The sequence below is a fragment of the Balaenoptera musculus genome, chromosome 6 (genome assembly GCF_009873245.2).
Source record: "Balaenoptera musculus isolate JJ_BM4_2016_0621 chromosome 6, mBalMus1.pri.v3, whole genome shotgun sequence".
NCBI classification, from domain to species: domain Eukaryota; kingdom Metazoa; phylum Chordata; class Mammalia; order Artiodactyla; family Balaenopteridae; genus Balaenoptera; species Balaenoptera musculus.
Window position 1 is genome coordinate 5,485,368 of NC_045790.1, and position 21,574 is coordinate 5,506,941.

The 21,574-nt window shown below is 39.9% G+C and overlaps 1 protein-coding gene across 1 annotated transcript in view; it reads left to right on the forward strand.

Annotated features, from left to right (window-relative positions):
- The window catches only part of GALNTL6 (polypeptide N-acetylgalactosaminyltransferase like 6), a 1,174,587-nt gene that overhangs the window by 1,074,353 nt on the left and 78,660 nt on the right, over window positions 1-21,574 (forward strand). The window contains 1 exon segment of the mRNA XM_036854715.1: window positions 17,584-17,691. Within this exon segment, the coding sequence (XP_036710610.1) occupies window positions 17,584-17,691 (108 nt within the window).

Below are 21,574 nucleotides of genomic sequence, written 5' to 3' on the forward strand. Positions count from 1 at the left end.
ATAAAAAATAAAATAAAGCTAAGGAAATATTAATAAGCATTTGAAAACTTAATGATTTAGAAAACCTAAAACTAGTAGTGCAAGAGCTAGTTCTTTAGAGCCAAAGATAAATCATTAATAAGAGATATAGCTAGGTATGGAGACAGATAAATTAATTAGAAAACGATTAATTGACATTTATTAGAAGAAGAATACACAAACTCGGAAGCAACCTAAATGTCCATCAACAGATGAATGGATAAAGAAGATGTGGTGTTTATATATATGTATATATACATACACATACACACACACACACACACACACACACACACACACACACACACACAATGGAATACTACTCAGTCATAAAAAAGAATGAAATAATGTCTTTTGTAGCAACTTGAATGGACCTAGAGATTATCATACTAAGTGAAGTAAGTCAGACAGTGAAAGGCAAATATCATATGATATCACTTATATGTGGAATCTAAAAAAAAAAAGATACAAATGAACTTATTTACAAAACAGAAATAGAGCCACAGACATAGAAAACAAATGTATGGTTACCAAAGGGGAAGGTGGGGGAGAGATAAATTAGGAGTTTGGGATTAACAGATACACACTACTATATATAAAATAGATTAAAAAACAAGGACCTACTGTATAGCACAGGGAACTACATTCAATATTTTGTAATAACCTATAAGGGAAAAGAATCTGAAAAAGAATAGATATACATATATGTATAACAATCACTGTGCTATAAACCTAAAACTAACACAACCTTGTAAATTGACTATACTTCAATAAAATAAAATAAAATGTATAAAAATGGGGAAAAAACAGGAATTTTCAAAATGTAAATGATCATAAGAGATTGCTCAATTCTAAGCAAATACAGTTAAGATTATAGGGAAAATGGATGATTTTTAACAAAATATAAATGACAAAACTGACCTCCAAAAAGAAAAAATCTGAACCAACTATATTCGTTTTCTATCACTACATAACAAATTACCACAAACTTAGTGGCTTAAAACAACCCAGAATTCTCCCACAGACTCTGGATTGCAATCCAGCATCTTTCTGCAGGGCCTCTGCTAAGATCTCACAAGGCTGAAATCAAATTTTCGGCCAGCTCCATCCTTCTCTGGAGGCTCAGCCAGGGAAGGATCTGATTTCAAGCCCCCTCAGGTTGTAGGCAGAACCCATCTCTCTGTGGTTTGGGGACCGAGCCCCTACTGTCTTGCTGGCTGTTGTCTGGACATGACTTTCAGTAACCAGAAGCCCAGCTCGGGCCCTTGCCCTGTGGTCCCCTCCCCGGCCCTCTGGCAACAAGGCAGCTTTCTTCTCCAAGGCGAGAATCTCCTCAGACTTCACATCCCTACACCTCTGTCTTCAGGAAGGGCAGAGTCCCCTTTTTGGACTCTGGTTAGGTCAGACTCTCCCAGGATAACCTCCCCTTTTATTAATTCAAAGTCAGCTAAATTGGGACCATAATTATATCTGCAAAACCCCTTCGCCTTTGTCATAAGGTCACCTTCACCTAAATCACAGGCGTGAAATCCATCACAATCACACACCTCCCTACACTCAAAAGGCAGAGATAATATAAGGACTTGTGTATCACGGGGTGGGAATTTGGGGGGCCATCTCAGAATTCTGCCCATCATGCTGCCCAATGACCACAGAAGAAATAGAGAAAATTGTCAAAAAGCTATATCCCCTCCGAAAAATAAAGCACCAAACCTCATTAGTTTCTTCCAGACCTTTAAGGAACACTTGCTACAATGTTTATCAAAAACTGTTCTCTAATAACAGAAGAGAAAGAAATATTTCAAGTTGATTAGATAACTGGCATAATATTGATAACAAAATCTGACCAAGATAGCACAAATAAACAGAAAAGTACAGACATATTTTACTTGTAAATACTAGCATTAAAAATAATAATTAAAGATTACACAACAGAATAACTATTCAAAGGCTAATCCACCAAAATAAGTGCAGCGCCAGGACTTTTCCCATTAATTTATTTAATATCATTTAGGATTATCCTGATGATAGTAGGCAATTCAATTAGACAAGATAATATAAGAGATATAAAAATTGGAAAGGAGAACAGAAATTTTTCATTAATTGCAAATAATATTACCATATATCTACCTGAACAATTCAAGTTGAACCAACTGAAAAACTACTATAAATAAGAAATTCAGTAAGTTGCTTGGGTAAAATGTGTGTGTGTGTGTAAATATACAGAAAACAACAGCCTTTATGTATGAAAACAACCACCCAAAGGAAGACACCATTTACAACAGAAAGGAAAAACCAACTTGGAATAAACTTAAATGTCCTAGACCTCCATGAAGAAATGTTACAATGCTACTGAGGGACACACAAAATAAATAAATGAAAATTCATAATGAAGATAGTTCTCCCTAAGCATACCCCTGTATTTAATGCCATCCCAGTAAAAATGATAACATGAAGTTTTTTTGGATGGGGGAGGTTAAACGGGGACAGCTAGATAAACTGCTTCTCGTTCATAAGGGAAAACAAATAGAATAACAAGAAAATTTCTGGGGAAAAATGATAGGGGGCTAACTTAGGTAATCAAATACAGAAATTAGACAGAGATACCTATGGCACAGAATTTAATTAGACCCAGATAATATGACAATTTAGCATAAGATAAACATTTCAAATCAAGAGGAAGAGAGTGGATTCCTCAGTAAATAGTGTGGAACAACTATTTATCTAGAGAAAAAAAATAAAGATGAATCCCACGTGTGAAATGACACAGGTACACTGATATTTATCTCAATATTGTTTTTATTGATGAAAAATGAAAAAACATTAAAATCCACCCTAGGGGACTAATTAAATTAATCACTATGAACTACAGTATGGCCTTTAAAAAGAATGCAACATGGGCTTCCCTGGTGGCGCAGTGGTTGGGAGTCTGCCTGCCAGTGCGGGGGACACGGGTTCGGGCCCTGGTCTGGGAGGATCCCACGTGCCGCGGAGCGACTGGGCCCGTGAGCCACAACTACTGAGCCTGCGCGTCTGGAGCTTGTGCTCCGCAACAAGAGAGGCCGTGACAGTGAGAGGCCCGCACACCGCGATGAAGAGTGGCCCCCGCTTGCCGCAACTAGAGAAAGACCTCGCGCAGAAACGAAGACCCAACACAGCCATAAATAAATAAATAAACAAATACTTAAAAAAAAAAAAAAAAAGAATGCAACAGGTGTATTTTTACTAATATGGAATAATATCCAAACCTATCATTATTAAGTGACAAAAAGGGCAAGGTACAAATATATATGCAAAAATAAACATGGAGAGAAGATAAATTTTGTTATATATATTTAATAATTTACATCTATAACATGTCACATAGTACAAATGTAAGCACTTATAAGAAAAAATGACAATATTAATTTCATATGCAGACAACTGTCACAGATGTATTCACATATCCAGGAGATATTTATTGAGAGCCTACTGTCTGCCAGACACTGAGAATATAATTGTCAACAGAAATGACAAGTTCTCTATCTCGTGGAGTTCAGTCTGAGGGGGAGACAGATCATAAATAAATAAGTGAATAAATAAACAAGATCATTTCAGATGCTGCTAAGTGCTAAAAGGAGTCCAGCCAGCCAATATTACAAAGTAGGAGCCTCAGAGAAGAGATGGCTAGATCTGGCATCATGTTTTTGAAATATTTGCATCTGTACCCAAACTAGAAGGTGGGGAAAGGGCTACAGTGTTTACTGGTTCTCATCCTCCTACTTCTCCAACCTTGAGTGTCTCTGATCCAGCCATCACCAGAGCAAATGTTCCATGTGTTACAGGACCCACAGACTGGTGGGAGAAACTACAAAATAATGACACACTAGTGTCCCAAAGAAAGGGGGTTGTTCCCCGGGGCCCTGACCCCAAGCCGGTCCCTCGGTCCCCCGCCCTCACCATTGTAAATTTCCATACTCTTGGTTCCCAAGACAAGCCTCCAGCACACTGGCAGAGAACCGACAGTTCTAATTAATAAGCATTTTCCACTTTCTCCGCAGTTGTCTGAAAATACAAAAACCTCCGAGTGTGTTTAATTTATACTCCTGAAATAGTTTCCTTGTCTCCTTAGAATGGTACAACTCAATCTCATTTTGGAAGAGTACACTTTCCCACTTAAGCCATCTCTATATAAACTCTAGTGATGATGCTTTGTACAAATGGTTTTGGTAGAAATAAATTCAGTCTTATCAAATGTACTCATTAGAAATCCTTTTTATGCCAAGGATGATTCTAAAATATTTTATATACCTTCTCATTGCTTTTATGAGACAGCTATGTTAAAAAAAAAAAAAAACCCTCTCCTTACTTCTGAGCCTGCAAATACCTCGAAGTGTAGTTGCATTTTGTGTCTAAAATGTGCCAGAAGCCTTTTTATGGCACACCGTATACCTTCACATACACAAGAAAATATCTGGAGTTGTTCCTATGGGGTTTCTTCTCCTACAATATTTAGCCTAGGTGATATAAAAATAACCATTCTAATTCAGCATGCCCAGAATTGATCTTCCAAAGAAAATATTAAAATGACTCTAAACTCATTCAGAAACTCAAAGATAAACAGAAACAGCTGCTAAATGTCTCACAAGCCAGTCTGAGATTCATTTCAATTATCCAACGAAAGGTACCTCAGGTGAAACAGAGCATTTTCAAGTTAAATTTTATGTCCATTGGATAGAAGCCTGGCAAGTCTAAATTCCTTCCAGTTGTTAATTCCTTTATGTCTGATGGCATTTTCCTAATTCCCTATTTAATTTTATTTTAGCTTTTATAGAGAGCTGTAAAGACAGCGGGATATAACAATTTACACAGCATTCGGTACCTGTGTTCAGGCCAATTTAACTTCCTATTGAGATCTTTTTCTAACATTGAAATTTTTAAGAATTTTTGTATTTTTCTGGTTGCCATTTTCCCTAACAAGAAAAATGAAATACAATCTAATGACTCTAATGCAAGTCAGTTGACACCCCCGCAAAAGCTCAAGAGATATATGTTTAGAAAGTTACCAAAAAAGCTCTCCATACAATTCTCAAGCCTGTCATCCAAATCCTAATGACAGTACTATACAGAGCATGGGGGTATATGCATGCATCAACTTTAGAGGTATAAGGGTTTGATTTTTACCCTTTACATCAAGGTCAGCAACCTACAACACACCAGGACCCTGTAAGCTGACCCCACAACTCTCTCCCTCTCTTCAAACTGTGAGAGGACAGTTGAGAATACAATCCCTACCTCATCGCCACACATTCAGACTTGCATGTCACCATAAGCCTGACCCCCCCCTCACACAGGTCAACATGTGGATACATGACAACCATTCCCTGTAGCCCACACATACCAGAAGAATAAAGCTGGTCCCCTAGGGTAATATTAACACATGACCACTATTCTCGAGCACCTATTATATGCCAAGGGTGCTATGTGATTATTCAATCGAGTCCTTACAACCATCTCCTGAAGCAGACACGTTAGCCCAACTTTACAGAAGATGAAAGTGAGACTCAGGAAAAGGTAGTAACCTGCCCAGTTCAAGACCTACTGCCAGATGTTCTTTGCTCTGTCCTGAACCGTGAAAGCATGTCAACTTCTCAAGATAAAAAATATCACGTAAATGCCATTATGAACCTTTAAGAGTGCTAACATTTTTTATTCTGATGACATTTCTTCATTTTGAATGTTTCCCCTCAAATTTCAACACTTATCAACTGAAGCTTAGAAAACCGTTTGCTTCTCCAGAGTTTCCGACATAATGGTCTTCATCTGAGTAGCTTTTGACTGATGTGTTTGACAGCTCCAGACACTCAAACCCTGGCTGTTCAGAGAGCTTTTTTTTTTTTTTTTAATTTTTTTGGAGTATAGTTGACTTACAATGTTGTGTTAGCTTCAGGTGTACAGCAAAGTGATTCAGTTATACATGTACATATATTCATTCTTTCTCAGATTCTTTTCCCATATAGGTTATAGGTTATTACAGAGTACTGAGTAGCGCTCTCTGTGCTATACAGTAGGTCCTTGTTGATTATCAATTTTATATATAGTAGTGTGTATATGTTAATCCCAAGCTCCTAATTTAACTCTCTCCACCCCCCATGTTTCCCCTTTGGTAACCATAAGTTTGTTTGCAAAATCTGGGAGTCTGTTTCTGTTTTGTAAATACTGGGTTGGCCAAAAAGTTCGTTCGGGTTTTCCCATAACATCTTACAGAAGACCCGAACGAACTTTTTGGCCAATCCAATAAGTTCATTTATGTCATCTTTTAAAATTAGATTCCATATATAAATGATATCATATGATATTTGCCTTTGCCTGACTTACTTCACTTAGTATGATCATCTCTAAATCCATCAAGAGAGAGCTTTTTTAATGTGGATTCTTTGGTTTACTAGAAGACAGAAACCCAATTCTGACTAACTTAGAGGAAGGGGTAAATTGGACAGGACACTCAAGTAAACAAAGTGTGAAAAGGTCAAGGAAATGAGTGAGCCTCTGGGAGGCTGCCAGGACCCTTTCCCTGAGCACCTGACCTCTGCCGCTCTCTGAAGAATGCTCTTTCCACCCCTCAGGGATGGCCACTAGAAGCTCTCAGGCTTTCATTCTCTGCTTCGCCACCAGAGAGGTAATTCCAATCTCACGAAATCCCAAGGAAGGATTTCAGTTAGCGTGACCTGAGTCCAGTTCCCACCCCGCCACTCGGAAGGTAGGATGATTGACCGCCTGACTCAGGGGTGAAGGAGAAGCACATGTTTGGGTATTTCCCTAAAGGAAAGAAGTTGTTCCACTACAGAAAGCCAATTTTAAAGAGTTTTAAAAGCACTTTCATTTCTTTTTAGCAGATGGTGAAGCCAGAAAATTTAAGCAATAGACTTAAAATCTGGAGGCACATAGAAATAATAGTAAAAAGTGAACACTTTGCTTCTACTGTATCTTCTAAGCTATAGAATAATGAGTTAAGGGAAATGAGGGATTGTGTCCTTATACTATAGTATTTTTACCTAAAGAAGCACTCTTAAGATGTTCCAATCCATTCTTTCCTCCCCAAGAATTAATGTTTCAAATAAACCAAAAAGGGATATATCTGTTTTTATGTCCCACCCCAACCACTGTTTTTTTAAGAGCACAGTGTTACTGCAGATATAAACGTCACGTCTTAAAAACAGGATCTTCTGAACAACGTACCCTGTGAAACCCTGACATCCCCACCCAAACCTCTTGAAACTCATTAAATGCAAGATAGTTTGGGCACGATTTGTTTATACTGACATAACAGAGCATTTCTTACTTTGAAATAATCTTAAACAGATGGCTCAAAAACAAGAGCTTTCCCCTTGAGACTAGAAACCAACATATCCTCAGTAAAGACTGCAGATACATTTTCCAGTTTCTGCTTTTATTATGTTCCAATCAACAAATAGAAAAGGAGCATCGGGCAAGGTCAAAATAAGCTGTTCTTTTTTTCTCCTAATCTCAAAGAATAACCTCAAAACCCAGGTTTCTAAGAATAAAGCAAAGCAATGGTGTGCATGTGCCTTTCCATTGTTACCTTTTTTAGATCAAGTCAGGTCAAAAAGTTCAGTTTTTATTACATCCAGCCTGGAAAAGTAGTTTAATGACAGACACAGCCCTTTGCAACATCTACACACTAAAGCTTTTTAGGTTAACAACTAATATTTTAATTTCTAGTTAGATGGTACAAAGTGGTTGATTGTCTAGTCTTAAGAAGTTTTTCAAACATAACCCATCCAAGTCATACCATACACTTAGAAAGTTATTTTCCAGCCCCAGAAATGTAATTTCTTATTTATATATGCTCTGTACTTTTATCATCAATCACTTCTTTATACTAAACCAGTTACAAATGAAAATAAGCTCAAGATAGCTTATTCCCTTGAAACTTGTATTTGAATATACTAGAGAGCATAGCTTTTATTGGCAGCTAAATGGAGGATTATCATTAAATAACTGAATTGTTTGGAATTAACCTTACTTTATATCAATAAACCAGTAGTGCATTCATTTATTCAACAAATACTTACAGGGCACCAACTGTGTGTCAGGCACTGTCCTAGGTGCTTAAGATACATCTCTCAATAAAACACACAAAGACACTTGCCATTTTTAGGGAGAGAGGCTGATAAATAAGAAACATAATGAATCACTTTGTCATACAACTGAAATTAACACTACATTGTTAATCAACTGTACTCCAATATATCAATAAAATTAAAAGTTTAAAAAAATAAAGAAGCATAATGAATAAGTGAGGGAGAAGGTGTTAAGTGCCGTAGAACAGAAACAGAGTGGGGTAAGGAGGGCTGACAGTGTGCGGTGAGAGGGTGTTTGGGGCCAGAGGATTTGGAGCTAAGACTTGAAAGAGATGAGGAGCTAGCCATGGGGAGTTTGGGGAGAGAATTCCAGACAGAGGGATCCGCCGGCACAAACGCCCTAAGATGGAAGGGTGTCTGGCACGTCGGAGGAACAGAAAAGAGGCCAGAACTGCTACAGCGGAGGGAGGGAGGGGCAGAAGAGGAGGAGGGGAGATTAGGGGGAGAGCAGGCTTTGGAACTGAATGCGCTAATACAATTGTTTTTCTTAAATTTACGTCACCATTTCCATGTAGTATATTATGCTTCATCTTATACTTGATAATGTTCCCTTATTAACCTCCTGACAACCAATTTCTTACTGAAACTAATTCATATTCCATATGACTGCTGTAATTGTATGATTCCATTCAATTTAACATTCTCTGTGCCGAAACTCCAGTTTGTGGCTGATATTGAAAAGTGATTAAAAAATAAGGCAAGCATTCAATTATTCATTCAATTTGAACTACATGATGGAAAAAACACACTGTGCTCATTCACGGGTAAAATAACACTGCTTTAAAATATTTATGTTGTCAAAAGAAGACATGTTATTTCTAAATCTAAAACGTTTCTCCAAGAATTAGATACTTAAGTATGACAAATGCCATAATATTTTTAAAGAATATCATCACATCATGCTACCAGGAAATGTCTTTTAAAAATATAAACCACATCTTTCAGAACAAATATAGGATTTGAGAAATGCCAGAACAGTTGTGCTTTCCTAAAGAACCATATACCCACTCTGTTACCCAAACATACCTCCCTAGTGTGTCAGGATATGCATCCCTCTACTGAAACAGGCATTGCTATTGAAGATTGAAAAAAATAAAAGAAGTATGTGGTGATATCCATGGTATAAAAAAGCAAAACAATTCTACTTATCTTTGATAAAGGAGGCAAGAATATACAACGGAGAAAAGACAGCCTCTTCGATAAGTGGTGCTGGAAAAACTGGACAGCTACACGTAAAAGAATGAAATTAGAACACTCCCTAACACCATACACAAAAATAAACTCAAAATGGATTAAAGACCTAAATCTAAGGCCAGACACTATAAAGCTCTTAGAGGAAAACAGAGGCAGAACACTCTACGACACAAATCACAGCAAGATCCGTTATGACCCACCTCCTAGAAAAATGGAAATAAAAACAAAAATAAACAAATTGGGACCTAATGAAACTTAAAAGCTTTTGCACAGCAAAGGAAACCATAAACAAGACAACCCTCAGAATGGGAGAAAATATTTGCAAACGAAGCAACTGACAAAGGATTAATCTCCAAAATATACAAGCAGCTCATGCAGCTCCATATCAAAAAAACAAACCACCCAAAAAAAAAAAAAACAAAAACAAAACAAAAAACCACCCAATCCAAAAATGGGCAGAAGACCTAAATAGACATTTCTCCAAAGAAGATACACAGATTGCCCACAAACACATGAAAGGATGCTCAACATCACTAATCATTAGAGAAATGCAAATCAAAACTACAATGAGGTATCACCTCACTGGTCAGAATGGCCATCATCAAAAAGTCTACAAACAATAAATGCTGGAGAGGGTGTGGAGAAAAGGGAACCCTCTTGCACTGTTGGTGGGAATGTAAATTGATACAGCCACTATGGAGAACAGTTTGGAGGTTCCTTAAAAAACTAAAAATAGAACTACCATATGACCCAGCAATCCCACTACTGGGCATATAACCCTGAGAAAACCATAATTCAAAAAGAGTCATGTACCATAATGTTCATTGCAGCTCTATTTACAATAGCCAGGACATGGAAGCAACCTAAGTGTCCATCGACAGATGAATGGATAAAGATGTGGCACATATATACAATGGAATATTACTCAGCCATAGAAAGAAATGAAATTGAGTTATTTGTAGTGAGGTGGATGGACCTAGAGTCTGTCATACAGAGTGAAGTAAGTCAGAAAGAGAAAAACAAATACCGTATGCTAACACATATATATGGAATCTAAGGAAAAAAAAAAAAAAAAGGTCATGAAGAACCTAGTGGCAAGACAGGAATAAAGACACAGACCTACTAGAGAATGGACTTGAGGATATGGGGAGGGGGAGGGGTAAGATGTGACAGGGTGAGAGAGTGGCATGGACATATATACACTACCAAATGTAAAATAGATAGCTAGTGGGAAGCAGCCGCATAGCACAGGGAGATCAGCTCCGTGCTTTGTGTCCACCTAGAGAGGTGGGATAGGGAGGGTGGGAGGGAGACGCAAGAGGCAGGGGATATGGGGATATATGTCTATGTATAGCTGATTCACTTTGTTATAGAGCAGAAACTAACACACCATTGTAAAGCAATTATACTCCAATAAAGATGTTAAAAAAAAAAACTCTGAAAGTAGAGACAATCGAGTTTATGGTGAAAGCAAGTTGGCCCTGAGGTCATAAGAAGCAGGACTAAATGGGGAAGGTCTTAGGGCCCCTACCTAAGTAGGAGTATAAGCATAATTGAATGAGATGATCATATTCAACAAGTATTTACTATCTAAACATGAAGCAAATCATTACACACATGCAAATAAGTCACTTGATTCCAGTTGTCATAAGCACTGTCTCTACTTGAAAGAAAGTTCCATGTGTTCAGAACTTTGAATCTCCAACAGTGAATGATTCCTGGCATACAGTAAGTGTTCACTACCCTATTCGTCGACTTGATTCATGAATTACCTGAAAAGAGAAGTACGGGATGGAAAGAGAGTATAAAACAGGAGTCCTAACAAATCTAGGTGAAATCTGGAAAATAACTAGGAAACAGTCAAGGGGTAGGAAAGACGAAGGGGAGAATTTCTTTAGAGAGAAAAATTTACAGCAGCAAGCCCTGAGGAGGGGAACTTGGTCCTTTCTAGAGAATCAAAAATAGACCAGATGGGGGAGGAAGGGGAGGGCAAGAAAGGAGACAGTGATTGAGGGACAATTAAGCAAAGACGAGATAATGCAAGGCTTCGGAATCGTTATGCAGGAGTTGTAACGCTACCCTGGCAGCAATAGAAAACCACCAAAGGATTTTAAATGGAAGCATGATAGACTCAGATTCATGTTTTTAAGTGATCACAGTGGCAATATGGAGGAAAAAAATAAATTCTAGGATTCCTTTTTAACACTGATGTTAGCATTTTAAAAAAAATCTGGACAGACATTTTCTGAATTGGACTTAGCTATAAAGAAAAATTTCTGAGGGGGAGAATTTTAAGAATTCGGAGTAGGTTACCGATAGAAGGCATAACATTCGCTTCATTGGCGATGGCGGTGGGCTGAATTCTAAGCTGCCCCTCTTCCCTGGTTTCCTCCTACACTTAAGTTATATTCCAGGGCAAAAACGTCATGGCAAATGTAATTTCCAGTCAGTTCACGCTAAGCTAGGACGATGACCCTGGTGGGCCTAAACTAATCACAGGGGCCCCTTGATTGATTGATTGATTGATTGATTGATTGAGACTCAATAAATTTTTGAGTGAGTACTCTTACAGAAACTGTACTACTGCCTTTAAATCTATTTTGCTCAGTTAATTCTCACAACTCAGTAAGGTCTTTTTTTTTTTTTCCCAGCCAAGCTAGACCATGCTCTTTTTTTTTTTTTTTTTTTAATTTGTATTGGAGTATAGTTGCTTTACAACATAGGAGCCCCTCTAAAGCAGGAAGTTTTCCCCAGCAGGGAGCGCAAGAAGTCAGGGAGATTTAAAGCCTGAGAAGGGTTCTATGTGAGGGCAGTTAGCCGTGGCTAAGATGGAGAGTTCCTGGAAAAAGGAACTGAGAATGGGTCTGGGAGCAGCCCTGGGCATTCCCAGCAAGGAAACGGGCCCTGGTCCTACAGCTGTCAGGAACTAGATGAGCCTGAAGGCAGGTTCTTCCCCGGAGGCTCCAGATAAGCGCTCAGTCCAGCCACCACCTGGATTTCAGCCTCGTGAGACGCCAGGCAGGGGACCCCACGGAGCCCACATGACCTCTGACCCACAGAAACGGGAGATCATAAATAAATGTGTGATGTTTGAAGCCACCAAGTTCTGGTAATTTGTTACACACCCATAGAAAGATCTTTAAAAACTGTATTACAGTGACCCTCCAAAGAGAATTAGAATTTCATGTTTGTGTGTCTGTTTGGTTATTTTTTTGCCCTACCTTGGAAAGGAAGGCAACGAGGATTTATTTAACTTTCGGTTATGGCTGTCCTTACCCTGGCAAACTCTCATGAGAAGTATCTAGTCCACTTCTGCCTCCTGTCCGCGTATTCTACAAGACCACATGGACCACAGAGTAGCTTATGGCCAGAGAATGGGAGGCACTGCCCCCGGGCATGGCCCCGCATCTAGTCCTCCTTTGTCACCATCCCTTTGTCCCGCAGGAGGGATTGGCCACCTCACCAAATGATGAGAGAAATACAGTCCCCTTTTCATGAAGAATAAACGCCTGGGCCAACCAATCACTCTCTCCCAGCTGCGGATGATAGGAAGGCTTCTCTGCCTTGACACTTGCTTACCTCTGACATTTGATTACACACAGGACTCCTGAACATTCTCTGCTCTCCGGTTTCCCACCCCTGCATCTATTGTCTAATTACTTTCAAATTGTCTCTCTTTAAAATGCACAACTGGGCCTTCCCTGGTGGCGCAGTGGTTGGGAATCCACCTGCCAATGCAGGGGACATGGGTTCGAGCCCTGATCTGGTAAGATCCCACATGTCGCAGAGCAACTAAGCCCGTGCAACACAATTACCGAGCCCGTGGGCCACAACTACTGAGCCCGCAAGCCACAACTACCGAAGCCCGTGTGCCTAGAGCCCGTGCTCCGCAACAAGAGAAGCCACCGCCATGAGAAGGCCATGCACCTCAACCAAGAGTAGCCCCCATGCGCCGCAACTAGAGAAACCCCGCGCACAGCAACGAAGACCCAACGCAGACAAAAATAAATAAATAAATTTATAAATTTAAAAAAAATAAAATGCACAATTAATAAAAGGAAATAATCTCACAAATATTCAGGCTGTTTGATTCAATTTTTCAATAAAGTTTTTGAGAAAATTAAAATTGTACTTAAAAAATTCACTGTATTTGATTTAAAATGTCAGAAGAGACTGAAAATAGAACCAAACAAAACAGGGTTCTTAGAGTGGACCAACTGCTGTAATAATCCCCAAATCTCGGTAACTTAGCGTCAGTCATGCAGCTGCTACACTTCAGCCCTGGGAGAGAAGGAAGCTGTGTGCTCTGCTCCACCCCGGTTTCCAGACACTCAGGCCCCATCTGCCTAGTGCCTCCACCACCTTCTAGGGGCTCAGAGGCCTCCTCTGGATCTTCTGCAATTCATCAGGCTCTGAGGGAAAAGAGAATCATGAAGGGGAGAAAGGAAGTCCCCGCTCACTGACTTGAGCCCAGAGGTGATGCACATCACTTCTGTCCACATTCCACCGGCAAGAAATAAGCATACAGCTCCTTCTGAATACCAAGGAGCTGGGGATTATAGCCTGGCAGTGAGCCCAGGAAGAAGTGAGCATGGAAATGGGTACGTCCTGCACCGTATCTCCCACAATAGGATGAGATAAAATCTGTGGGTGACCCGTAAACTTTCATCATGTGTTAGAGTTCACCTCCACCATGGATTTGGAAGTATGTAGTCCAGTTATTACTGCCTGACGAAGCACCCCAAAATCTACAGCATAAAACAAGCATTGTATCAAATTCATGGATTCTGTGGGTCCCAAATTCAGAAAAGGTACAAAGGAGAGAGCTCACTTCTGCTGCATGGTATCTGGGGTCACAGCTAGGGGCTGAAATCATTTAGAGGAATCTTCATCTACATGCCCAGCAGTTGATGTTGGATGTTGGTGAAAACAGCTGAGGCTGTCGACCCGAGTGCCTACACGCGACCTTTCATGTGGCCCAAACTTTCTACAGTGGGGTCTCAATGTCAGATTTCTTACATGGCAGCTCAAATTTGCAAAAACGAGTGCCCCAGCGGACAGGCAGAAGCTATGTTGCCGTTCATGACTTCAGTCACTTCTGCTGTCCTCTACAGGTCTAAGAATTCACAAGCACACCCAAATTCAAGGACAGGGGACATAGTCCCACATCTCAGTGGGGGGTACCAAGGTCACATTGTAGAGGGGCATGTGCAATGGGAGATATTGTGGTGTCTAAGTTGGGAAAATGCAACCTCCCGTATGTATTATCTTAGAATCCCTGAATTTCAGTGTTTGAAAGGATTGTGTATCTTATAGAACAGGGACCAGAGAACTATGACCCACTGCCTGACTATGTCAACAAAGTTTTACTGAAATACAGTCATGTCTCTTCTTAGCAAAGTTTCATAGTTGCAAGACCATATAACCCACAAAGCCTAAAGTATTTACTATCTGGCCCTTTACAACAAAGTTTGCTGACTCTGTAGATAAACTATTGACTTAGTAGGTGGGCACTGGAGTTAGACCACTAGGACGCATATCTCTGTTCTGGATGTGGCCAATTCTGCAGCTTTGGGCAAGTTAGCCTGTAGGCTGCCATGTTCCCACCTGTATAACTGGGGAAATAGTAAAGTCTGTCATTGAGTTGTGGGCATTAAATGACAAAGAGCACAGTAAGCATTCATAAATGCTAACTCTTATTATTAGAATTACCTAAAATATCAGCTAGATCAACTGTCCACCAGAGTTACATGCTTGTCTACAAAATGTCATCGACTGTGGATTTCAACGCACCTAGCAATACAGGAAGCCCATTTCATCTTTAACCGAGCTGCCTATTACAAATTTCCTCCTTCCACTGGGTTGCAATCTGTCTCTTTATAGCTCTATCCTATTAATCCTAGTCCTAGCTCCTTGGGGTTCTACGAACATCACTACCAAATGTTAGATTCTTCATATATTCGAAAAGTACTTCTCTGAATTTTATCTTATCAAGACTACAAATCTCCATTCTTCCAACTGTTTTTTTTTTTTTTTAATTGGGGGGATTGGCTTAGGGCTACCAAGTTTTTATTTTGCCAAGGAAGGATTTGTTTGTTTGTTTTTTATTTATTTATTTTTGGCTGTGTTGGGTCTCCGTTTCTGTGCGAGGGCTTTCTCCAGTTGCGGCGAGCGGCGGCCGCTCTTCATCGCGGTGCGCGGGCCTCTCACTATCGCGGCCTCTCTTGCTGCGGAGCACAGGCTCCAGACGCGCAGGCTCAGTAGTTGTGGCTCATGGGCCCAGCCTCTCCGCGGCATGTGGGATCTTCCCGGACCAGGGCTCGAACCTGCGTCCCCTGCATTGGCAGGCGGATTCTCAACCACTGCGCCACCAGGGAAGCCCCCAATTGTTTTTTTCTAAGACACAGTTTGTATCCCTTCCCCATGTTGGTAATTCTCTTTACAAGGGAATATAAAGCATTTTCTCAGAAATTAGCATAAGACTTCAGGTAGATAGATCAAGACCTTTAATCCCTAAACTCTCCATATTTTGCTGGTGATGTGTTTTGTGCTACTCAGTCTTTTTCTACCTTCTCCTGCTCTGGAAGAGTTGATTTTTGCAGGTCTGGGGACAGGTCCTTATATTTACCCTTTTTATGTTTAATCTTATATAGCTCCAGCCTCTCGGGATCTTTCCAGATGTTGGTACTGTAGTTTAGAATGTTCTCTGCCCCTCCCAGCTTTACATGATCTATGCACAGTACTGATGACTTCATCTAAAGCCAAGTTGAAATTGATACCATGAGTAGTCCTGAAGTCTCAGGAGTTAGAGCAACTGAGTATCGTTTTCATAATCCATTTGCCATCCCCTTGGAATTCCATTCATCACTGTTTGTTCACCAGTCTTACTTAGGGTGCCATTCCTCTTAGTGAAAGAAGTTGGAAGCAAATGGAAGTTAAGACATAAACATTTCTCTTTCTCTCTTCCAATATTTCACTTTAAAAGAAGCTGTGTATCTGCATCAGTCAGGGTTCTCCAGAGAAACAGAACCAACAGGGTACATACATGGAGAGAGATTTATTTAAGGGAATTGGCTCCTGGGATTGAGGAGGCTTGGTAAATCCAAAATCTGCAAGGTAGCCCAGCAGGCTGAAGATGCAGGGAAGAGTTGCCTTTCAAGTTCGAAGGCAGGCAGTCTGCTGGCAGAATTCCTTGTTGCTTGAGGCAGGTCAGTCTTTGTTCTCCAAGGGCCTTTAACTGATTGGATAAGTCCACCCACATCATGGAGAGAAACTGCTTTACTCAAAATTCACCAATTTAAATGTTAATCTCATCCAAAAAACACCCTCATGGAAACATCCAGAGTAATGTTTGACCAACTATCTGGACACTCTGGTGCAGCCTTTGACACAAAAAATTAACCATTACAGTATCTAACTCTTTTTAAATCATTTTCTTGCAATGAAAATAGCTAAAAATCTAGCATATATGAAGCCTGCATTTATGTTTTGATAATTAGTCCGTTTATAGTAAGCAGCCTGTTGTATAAAACCATGATTAATGGTTTGAGTGGGCAGTCATGGTAAAATATAACCAATTAATTTTTATTACTACATATAAGTACAGCATCTTAACAGATACCCTGAGTTTAACATCTCTTGAGTTCACATCACTAACCAATTATCTTCTGTACCTAAGAAAAGATTGGGAGTGGGGAGAAATTAGAATGCAACTCTGATTCTTAAGGTGAGCTCTACTGAAAGTTTCAGAATCTAGATAAATTATGGATATACCTATGTGGCTTAATTCATTCACCTATTTTAGAAATTCCATTTTTATACTTTAAATTTTTTAACTGACACAAATTCCAATGTTATTTCTTCTAATGATTTCACAAGATTGTCAAAACAAATATCTATATAAATAAGATGTCTAAGCATTAAATGCCAGTTTATTACAATAGTTGTGTTAAAATTCTACTAGAATAAAAAACATGTCAACATGTTATCTATGGAAATTAGATTTACTGAACTAATATTTTGGTTCTATACTCCTATGAATCTAGGTTTTTTTAATGTGGTTTGTTTGGTTTTTTTCCCTTGGTTAGCCATTGATAATAAACAGAAATTATTGATTTAGAGACTTTAAGAGATTTTACGATTTTGTATGAATCTTACTAATAATTTGGGTTTTTTGGTATGAACGGTACTGTTCTCTTTTATTATACTTTTAATTTCCCCTCTTTAGGTTTGGATGTGTGGAGGAGAAATGTTTGACGTTCCATGTTCTAGAGTTGGTCATATCTACAGGAAGTACGTCCCTTATAAAGTTCCATCTGGGACCAGTCTGGCAAGAGTGAGTAACCAGGGATCATAATAAGTGGGGTTTGAAATGGTTTTCCGTGTGCAAAACGTGAAGCCTCACGCGTGGTTTAATCCAAGGCACCGTCTGATCAACATACAAATCCACAGCTTGGCCATTCCATTTGGCAGGCTTTTAATGTAGAGGTTCCTGTGTTTCTCAGAGTTTTATTTCCATTCCTTAAGGAAGTATTAGTTATGATGCTAAGTCTTGTTATTAATTGTATCGAAGCACTTGCACATACATTATATTTATATATTATTGTATTTGCATATTATATTTAGTCTTCATCTATACTTTCGGAGCTTAATATTCTTATCTTTATTTTGTAGATGAGAAAACTGAGGCTTAGCAAGGTGGCTCTTTCACGTACACGAGTGACAAATAGCAAAGTTGGAGTTTAATCCCAGGTCTTCAGAATGGACCCCTCACAGGGAGTGTAACACGATAAGTCAGATGGAGAACAGGGTAAACGGGATGGAGAGAGGTGTCTCCCAAACTCTGCCTTCCTCTCATTCGTAACCAGGGCCAGATCTGCCTAAAATTTTACCCCATCCTCAAAATTCCAAAACTGGTCAAGTCCAAGATTTTTTTTTTTAGATATTGTTTTGAGTAAAACCTTTATCTTAGACCAGACGCAAGGATGTTTTCTCTTCTGCCTTTTACAATGTTTGGGAGAACATGGTCATACCTTCTGGAAACAATCCTGACAATTGCCGTTTTCCGTGTCCCTTTTTTCGTCGCTCGGTCAATTTCAGGCACCACAATCTGTACCTGCTACTGCTAAGACCCCAGGTCTAGAAAAAGGGTGTTTCACCACCACCCTCTGCACCATGTTCCCCTAAGAATCTAATCCCAAATGATTCATGTTTGTTCTTTTACTAATAAGGCTGCAATATATAATCAAGTCTTTTATATAAAGTTCAGTAAGCTCACACAACAAGCTTTTAAAAACATATAAACTAGTTCATCCGTATTCATGAGAGTATCAATCCCACAAAGGCAGAGTTTTTCTCGGAATTATTTGCTACTATTCTCCCGGCACCTAGAACAAGGGTCCGTGTCACTCATCAAGATATGTTGAAAGAATTAATGAGTCAGGAAAAACTAACACAAGAAAATGCCGCAGGTCTAAGGTCTTACTAACATGTAAACATTTTAATGAAGTATAATAAAATTCTCATTTATAGTGAGTTATTTTTGGGGAAGGAGGATTCTGCCTTATTCCCTTTCTGAGATTATTTGTCAATGATGTCCGTTTTCTCTGTTTTCTTAGGCACACCATAATCTCTCTTACAGCATTTTGAGTTAATAGTAATGAAGTTATATTACATGCACCTTGAAGGGAGGTAGTCACATTGTTCCTCCCTCCTCAAAAGACTAATCAGACGTTAATAACATACTCCATTAAGTTGTTAGAAAAACATATTATTTGAAGAAAAGAAACCAATCACAAAATCACAAAGTGATTAAAGAGCTGCATTGGGGGTAAGGAAATATGATTTAATTGAGGCACAAGACTTAATACATCTGAATCTGAAAACTCATGAACTCCCAAAAAGGGAAATGACTGAACAGTTTTGAGCACATACCATAAATCAGCTGTGTGGATATCGTAAGTAGTAGCAGTTTAAAATATCCGAAAGATAATGATGTTCCGTCGTTTGTCCATTTCACTCACTCATACGCTCCACGCTTGTGTCCCAAACTGAATCTTTTATTTGCAAGATGGGTGGTGTGTGTGCTTGGTTTGCAGCCAAAAGTAGAGTCTAGAAGCTGGGGGGTGGGAGGGAGTTGTGCAGATCTTCAAAAACTAACTCTGTTCATATACTTCAAAGAAAGAAATTAAGTCCTTCTTCAAAGACTGTCAAGTATAGGGAAACGGGCTGGCACATAAAATTTCCAGCAAAGAGTGAGGATTTATTCAAATGAAAAATAGTCCATAATTCTGAATTTTAATATTTTCCACTTAAATTTTACTTGAGGGCTCCTTTTTATTTTTTTTCTAAACTGCTAGAGCAATCAGAAAGTCATAAATATTGAGGCTCAGCTGTCACTCTAAGAAACATTTTATAATGTTTTTTAAATAAAAAAGCGTATTAAAATGAAAAACAATTCTAATATTTTGTGGGAGAATCTCAACTACCTGCTACACCCTGCATTATCACTGAATCATCAAAAATGAGGAGACTTTACAGTTGCTCAAATGCAGGGCCAGGTCCACACAATAGGGAGTTCATCCTTCCAGCCTTGCAGGAAACAGAGAGGAAGATGGAGAAAACTCCACAGGCTTATTTTCTTATCACAAAGCTCGTTTAATTCTTCAGAAATGTGCACCCTTCTTTTATGTACCTATGAAAATAGAGGACTCCAGCTGACTTTCACAACACACACACACCACACACCACACACACACACACACACACGTGTGAATAGCCTGCAGTCCTCTAAATAGCAAACCAGCATGTATCATAGAAATAAGTTCAAATAATTAGCTAGTCAGTGCCTTCTATTTACCTAGCATTACAGTCTGGCTGGAAGAGACAAGATATCCACACACGAAACCATTAGAGGACAATCCAAGACAGCAAATATGAATAGTTGTTCAAATGTGTTGTAAAGATGCGTGTCGTAGCGGGAAGAGGAGGGGATGGGGGTACATTAGCTGCTGAACTGAAAGAGGACCTTCAAGGATACTTCGGTTCGCAGAATCGTGATTCCCGAACTCAGGACCGGTGGACCAGTTCCTGGCCCACTTTTCACCCAGCCTCAGTGAACTGAGAAAAATAAGAATCACAAAGCTAAATCTATTCCATTTAATAACATCTTTTTATGCAGCAATGTTAGGCTTTTTTTTCCTCTTATGACAGTATAGGAGATGGTAGATTTTTATTAATGCCCTTATTTGGCAAGAATAAAAATTAGCCTCTCTATGTCAATTCCCACAAAATGCAAAGTTCTGGGACATTGTGCCCTACAATTCGGCTTCATCAGGGAATCAGAGTGTCCACGTGTCATGAGTAAAACCAAATGTTTTACCATGTTAGCTTGGGGTCCAATGTCAGTACACCGGGCACAGCTGTGATACCTTCTCACCAGGAGCAAATGGCCAGTCCCTGAGGGAAGGGCTGCCCACTCCTAGTGCTGCAGGGGGACCAGAAAGTCCCCAGGGCCGAGGTGACAGACATCCCCTCCTTGGGATGGCACTGACTGTCCTTTACACAGAGGCGTGAACAGCCAAGTGGCTGAGTAGCAGAGGGGGGAGACCCTCGGTGGAGACCCTCCGAGGAGACCCTTCACTGCGACAGGCTGTGTCATGAGCCACGCGCTCTGCAGAAGCCATTTCGGGCACCTCAGACTTCCCTGTGAATGCCAGTGTGTTTGGGGCAATCATGCCATTGGACCTGAGACCGGTGACATAACAGAGGCGCAGAATAGCCACCCCACGGCTAAACACACCAGCTGACGCAGCACGATGTGGTCCCCTCGGAACACGTGGCCGGGGTGTGTCCCTAGGAGGGCCCCTTGCAGAGCAGGGCAGCCCTGCAGACCGTGGGTGGGGTCCTGGAGGCTTCCTCGGCTGCACAGGAGACCAAGCAGGACCCGACCCTCACCCTGAGTCTGTAAGGGATGCCCAAACTGGGGGATTGTATCCTTCTGTGTTCTGCCATTGACGTAAGATCGATAACTGTTCTTTTTTAAATTTCATCTTGCATGTCATGGCAATCACTGTCCAAATTTCAAGATAAGAGCTGTAAAGCCAAAGTCAAATCCCCATAATAATCGATTGTTAAAGGGGATGGAGATGAAACGTCCCGCGAGCAGAGCTGGGACTGTGTCTGTCCAATGCTCGCAACAAACTGGCGCGGCTGGGAGT